This window comes from Gossypium hirsutum, chromosome D01, assembly GCF_007990345.1.
Source record: "Gossypium hirsutum isolate 1008001.06 chromosome D01, Gossypium_hirsutum_v2.1, whole genome shotgun sequence".
NCBI lineage: Eukaryota > Viridiplantae > Streptophyta > Magnoliopsida > Malvales > Malvaceae > Gossypium > Gossypium hirsutum.
In genome coordinates this window covers 242,304-248,969 of record NC_053437.1, presented here as the reverse complement: position 1 = coordinate 248,969, position 6,666 = coordinate 242,304, and the positions used below count along the sequence as shown (strand labels likewise).

At 28.8% G+C, this 6,666-nt stretch overlaps 1 protein-coding gene across 2 annotated transcripts; it reads left to right on the top strand.

Annotated features, from left to right (window-relative positions):
* Nucleotides 1–3,045: 3,045 nt before the first annotated feature.
* On the top strand, nucleotides 3,046–5,965 carry LOC107928824 (B-box zinc finger protein 20). Of its 2 annotated transcripts, XM_016860101.2 has the most exons (3): nucleotides 3,046–3,430; nucleotides 5,290–5,393; nucleotides 5,490–5,965. In XM_016860101.2, exons 1-3 carry the CDS (start codon nucleotides 3,233–3,235, stop codon nucleotides 5,704–5,706), a joined length of 519 nt encoding a protein of 172 aa, XP_016715590.1. In that variant the 5' UTR covers nucleotides 3,046–3,232; the 3' UTR covers nucleotides 5,707–5,965. The 2 variants fall into 2 exon arrangements, with proteins under 2 accessions (XP_016715590.1, XP_016715589.1); XM_016860100.2 differs by having other exon boundaries at nucleotides 5,290–5,965.
* The last annotated feature ends 701 nt before the right edge of the window (nucleotides 5,966–6,666 follow it).

Here is a 6,666-nt window from a genome sequence, read left to right as displayed (position 1 = left end):
ATACGCTGTGTCGGGGTCTATGAGCGACATGTGTGGCCAGGATTATTGTATATCAAAATACGTCGCATCTGGTCCTCGACCGAAGAAGCGTCAATGTTTCCATCGTTGTTGACATCTTCAGCGTCAATATCATCAGGTACATCGTCCACATCGAGATCAACGTCACTATCGACCTATTCATCCCAATGATCGCTACCACCTTCTTCTTCACCACCACTATCGACCTCTTCATCCCAATGATCGCTACCACCTTCTTCTTCACCACCAACCACATCAATATCGGGTGTAATATTCAGATCGATACCGATCCCACCCATAGTCGATTCACTATCAACGTATAATATTAGAGCCACCATCCACGATTCTTGAGCTCCGTGTTCTTCATCAGATGCATTGACATCTTCATTTTGCTCCATACCGGCTAACTCAGCAAATAAGTGAATCGGTGCATTCTTGTCACTATCATTCCCACAGTAAAGAGCGACCATTGTCTCCACGTCTTCATCGTCTACAAGTTCCATTTCGGTGAATTTGACCGGATTTGTCGAAACTGGAAACTTGTAGAAAATTTTTGATATCCTTCTCCTACAACGTCTAAGAATTTTTGCATTAATTCTTGCCTTCATTTCATCCAACGAGACATTTCTATTAAATCTCATTGCTATTGTTGCCGACATTCAAAACACATCCAACACTTGTTGTCAAGATGACTTCATTGAAATAAACGCATACAAAAAACTTATTATCCATCTTCAATATTCAATCTGTCAAAAAATAAATAAAATCTCAAAAAAAAACTCCAACGGTAAATAAATTACTTAAATAAAAAAATTAATGTTTCAATATGCAATTTTTCATCCTTAAGCTCATACTTTTTCAGTTATCATTTTGTACATGAACAATGTTTAACCACTAACCCTAATAACTAACACAATAACAATAATAATAGTTTTATACTCAAAATAATACTAACTAACAATAATAATTAGGGTTTTACTAAAAATAATAACTAACCATAATAATAATACTAGTTTTTTACTAACAATAATACTAAGTAACATCTAAACCCTAAAAACTAATAATAATACTAACTAAAATTATCAATTTGAGTTTTTATTAATCTTAATAACTAAACTAACAACAAAAAATAATAAAAATTATATAAAAAAACATAACAACAAGATAATCAATTATTTTTTAAAAAAATACCTTTTTTTCTCTTCTCTTTCTCTCTTTTTTCCGGCAGCACCTCATCTTTCTCTTCTTTTTCTTCTCATTTTTCTCCTTCAGCTGGACGAATCTGGTGTTTATAACACGAGTGGTGCCGCCTATGAGAAAGGCACCTTTGGTGCCGCTTGTCCCATCCGATTTTCTATTTTTTTGTATTATTTTAATAAAAAATAAAAAATATATAATATTTTGATTATTTTTTATTTTTTTATAATATTTAGGTAAAAATCCCATTGTTTAAGCTACAAAAATCTATACACCATGTGAAGAAGCGTGGGCAATAATACTGAAAAGGTGCAATTAAAGCTTTTCCCCCTTTTCGGTGTGCTTTTTAATGTAACCAACCTTTTTCATTATTATCATTATCCTATTTTTTAAAATAATATTATTTACAAGGCAGGATCACCACCATATCCTGCTCTTAAAAAGTGTTTTTTGTCATTTTCTGTCTCACCCAATTTCATTTATAATTTATAAAATAAAATCCATGTTCTAATCACTTCCATTTACAACTGGAGTTTTACTAATTGTCGATATAAAAAATCAAATCACGTTTTTTCTGCATTTTTTTAAAAATATTTTTAAATCATAAGTATTAAAATTTTAATAAATTTAAAATAATTTATTATTTGTTTATATAAAATAAAAATTATGATAAATATACGACTATCGATATAATATAATATAATATAATATAATTTTTATTTTTTAAAAATCCATATCATTCCATATTCATATCTTGCTCTTAAAAGGTTATTGTTTGTCACGTTGTGTGTGTGAACATTATTGTTCAAAGTATTTGATCGAAGAATTGAAATTTTAGGGAGCAATTTATTTATTATTAAATGAGTCCAATTATTTGAAGTCAAATTTTCTGGAAACCATAAAGAAAAAAATTTAAGAAAAAATATTCAACAAAGACGGTGCAAGAAGAAGAAAACAAAGGTTTTGAGTAAACGGTTGTGAAAGAATAGGCAGTAGAAAAATAATTATTATATACAAAATATAAATAATTAAAGAAAGCCAAGTTGGACCTTCCTTTTTACACAAAGAAAGAAAAAGGTTTAATTCCAAATTTGATCATTGTATTTTCTGAACTTTTGCTTTAATTTATCAAAAAAAAAAAACTATGAAAATTAATCCATTCGGGGTAGCACCGTTAAATCTTGCTATTAAATTATTAATTTGAAAATCAATAATTTATCCATTTATAGGAAAATAATTAGTAGAAATAAAAAAAAATTCATTAATTCATACGTACAAATTAACAAAAATCAACCATTCAAGTTTTTGTGCTTATCAACTAACTTCCTGTATTTTATAAATATGATAAATTAAGTCCCTAAACTTAGACAACCTTTCCAAAATTGGTCCTTAAATTTTTTTGTTCACATTAGTATTGAAACTTGACAACTTTTTCAATTTGGTCACTAAACTTGAATTCATTAAAGTGTGATGATTTAACAGTTTAAGATTGTACCAAATTTTCACCTAACCAAAAAACACTTTAAAATTTCTTCTTTTTTTTTTTATCTTTTAGATTATATATATTTAAAAAAAATTAAGTCATAATGTGGAACTCCGAGAGAGTACCATGTCATCACACCTTAATGAAATCCAAGCTTAATGATCAAATTAAGAAAAAAATTGCTAAGTTCCCAAACAAAGGTGAACATAAAAAATTAAAAAACCAAATTGAAAAATGTTATCAACTTCAGGTCTTAAATGTTGTTTTAACCCTTTTATAAATTAAAAGGTAGAAAAAAAACCCAAAATGTTGGTGCCTATAAAAAGACAGTGTGTCAAAGGATAAGCATCTCAATGTATCTTAATATCAAAAGATCCCTTTGAAAGTGAAAACTTTAAAAGCTGTTTATTTTATCTCATAAATATTCATTGCATGTCCCCCATAAGCCCTTCATTCTTTTCTCTGAGCCTTCTTTTAAAATAAAAATAAAAATCAAAGGTATCTGTTTATAAATAAATCAACAAAAAAAATTCAATGGAACAAAAAAGAAAGATGAAGATTTGGTGTGAAGTGTGTGATAAAGAAGAAGCCATAGTGTTTTGCCCAGCTGATGAAGCTGCTCTTTGTGGTGTGTGTGATCATAATGTTCATCATGCAAATAAGCTTGCTACTAAACACTGTCGTTTTGCTCTTCTTCAACCCGATGATTCCCCTCTTTGTGATATCTGTCAGGTAACCCCCCCTTCCCACTTTTTTTTTGATATTTACAACCCAGATTTAAAACGACGGTCGATTTAACTATCGGACTTTACAACGACTTTATATGTTTTTTCTTTTTTGGGGGAGGGGGGTTCACCTCTTGGTGAGACTAACCACGGGCGAATCCACTAGCTTTACATTCAGTTTTAAATTTAAACTTCGTTTCCTATTTTCATAGAGTCTCGTCGTGTTCATAGAGTAGAAGTGCTTTCACCTATAGTAAATTTGCACCAAAAATTTAAAATCATGGCCTTTTGCATATATGAGTTAAATGATAAATTTGAGTATAGAAACCTCACGTTTAATACTAAACATGTTGAGGTATCATAAAAGTTGTTTTAATCGGATCGAAAGTTGGTCGAGGTATTAATTCGGAGAATAACTTTAAACTGATTAGATCGGGAACTAATTGAATTGATTGAACAAAGTTTTTTAATTTATGTAATTTTATTAAATTTTTAATAATTTTTAATTAAACAGGTCCAATTTAAAAAAAATACTAAAATCTATTGACTTTCGACATATGAAACTTAGAAAACTTTTGGTTAAGAGGTTAAAATCCACTCTAACAAATTCCATTGGATGTCTTCAATTTATGATTTAGATTCTAAATTGATATTTTTAAACATCCCAGTTGAGTTATCAAATTATTGGTTTCATATCAACAAGGGAGAAAGCTAGAAATTTTATCTTGAGGTTGATATAAAATAAAAATAAAAATTAGAGGGTCAAAATTAAAAAATTATTAATTTAAATAAAGACCAAAAATATAATTTTTTTTCTTTTAATTAAAGAGCTAAAAAGGATTTAATTGAATTATTAAATTCAAGAAGATCTAAGGAAGTAGTTATATTATTTAACCAAAGGGCCAAGCGAGTTAAATCTAATTATATGAATATCAACCGAGTTTTTTTGTTATATTAACCATCTATTTAGATGATTTAGATTTGATGTAAAAATATATTTAAAATATATGATTCATACGGATAATTTGAATTTAACATATTTAAAAAAATAAATAATATATGTGGTTTAATTTCATTTTTTTTAATATATTAGATCTTAATTCTATCATTGTAGTATATGCACATGTTTATAACTTGAGTAACATGTTTGAGCTATTTAAAGTCTGCATGATTAAGTTGACAAAAAGATGGGCAGCACTGAGGGGCAGACAGGAGCATGGTCCCTTAAAATGAATAACTTTTTAAAATTTAAAAAGTTATAAATTAACATATGATGAAACTATATTATAATTTTTAAAATGATAAAATTATAATTTAGTCTTTCTAGAAATTATAAATAAGGGTGTAGATGAGATACTCATGTTTGTAAGCTACTTGAGTTCGACTTGAAAAAAATTAAACTCGATTTAATTATTATCGAGCTGAGCTCAAGTTACTCGAGCTATCGATTGGGCGAATTTGAATTTTGTAAACTTGACTCAAATTGCTTGCGAGCCTTATCGAGCTTTTTCATATTTTTATATTATTAAATTACCCTATTATTTTTAATATATATTATTAACCTTAAGTTTAATTATCCCACCTAAATCGAGCTTAATTACTAAAATTGATAAATTATTTTAATCAAGTTAACTCAATTATATCTCGAGCCGAGTTAAAATTTAAAAACAAATGTTTGACCAAACTCAAGCTAGGAAGTATTCGAGCCTGACTCTGCTCAATTACCTCCTTTTTTACATTTTAAATCTCATAAAAGTTTTTAATTTAATTTCCATCCTTGAAAAAAAAGTTTCTTCTTGGATTTGAATTCCGAGATCTACAATTAACCATAAAAAGCATTGGTTTCATAAATTTACCTTTTTGCAGGAGAAAAGGGCACTTCTGTTTTGTCAAGAAGATAGAGCAATACTTTGTAGAGAATGTGATATTCCAATTCACAAAGCCAATGAACAGACCACGAAACATAACAGGTTTCTTCTCACAGGCGTTAAGCTTTCTTCTTCTTCTTCTTCTTCTACTGGTTTCCCTCCTGCTTTAAACACAGTTTCATCTTCCTCTAATGGCAGTTATGGTGGTCAGACCATTTGTTCTGAAGCTGAAACTACTTCACAGTCCAATAATGAAATTGAGAAGCCATTGGCGACTTACAGGATCGAACATAATTACACCATCGGCGATGACGACGTTTTGGTTTCAATGAGTATATCGGAGTACTTGATGGAAACTTTACCTGGTTGGCGTGTCGATGATTTTCTTGAACCTTCATCATATGCTGCATGTTAAAAGTTCACAAATGAAGAAGAAAAAATGAAACAAAGAAACACTATTTGGTTACAGAGAAAACAAGAGAAACTAAAGAGAATATTTTGAGAAGAAAAGATACTCTGAACTTCACAATTTATAGCCAATTGACTCTATAACAGACTCAACAAAGTTAGCCTTTAGCTCAGTCCATACTCTTTAACACTGCCATAAATGGTTTTTGTATGGTATGGTTTACATCTAAAAGATTTGAAAATTTTGAAGACGAAAAATAGTAATAGATATTTGTATTTCATTATTTTTAAACGTGATAAATCCAGACAGTATATATATACATATATGAATTATGGTGCAAAGTTATACATAAATTTTGATTTGATTCAATTTTTTGTAAAAAATATATAACATCATTTTACATTATATATTACATAAATAATTATGCTTATTTAATTGTCGATTGAATTTTAATTTGATTGACATTGATATTCTTACTAGTGTAAACCAATACAAGAGGACGTAAATTTAAGTGTGCTGAAGTGCATTATCTTCTTATTTCAAGCAAGTTCTCTGAATTTTTAAAAATAAAATAAAATTATTTCTTTAATGTTTGTGTTATGAGGATATTTGCATGCAATTTGTTTAGCAAAATTGTAAGCTAGGGAATTTGAGATCCTTTACATGTCAAGGAATTCGAATGACCCGAAATTTCTCATCCTTAATGCTCCTTAGATCAGGCAGATGTTCTGAATATTAGGTGACAATGGGTCGACTTTTTTAGTTGCTCAGATCAGCTTTTCGTATCACAAGAAATGCAGAGAAAATTGTATATACATGTTCGAGATGGGGATAGGGAATCTTTAATAATCCGGCCAGTTAAAAGTCATAATTCTTTTCTGCTATAAAATTAGAATTTGAAACCATACTTAAAAAGCATTTCACTTTTTATCAATTATGTCGTTATAATTTGATTTTTTTAATAAA

Coding starts and splice junctions, on each gene's coding strand:
- LOC107928824 (XM_016860100.2), top strand. CDS start 3,233: ATGGAACAAAAAAGAAAGATGAAGATTTGGTGTGAAGTGTGTGATAAA. Junction 3,431..5,289: donor CTCTTTGTGATATCTGTCAG/GTAACCCCCCCT, acceptor ACCTTTTTGCAG/GAGAAAAGGGCACTTCTGTT.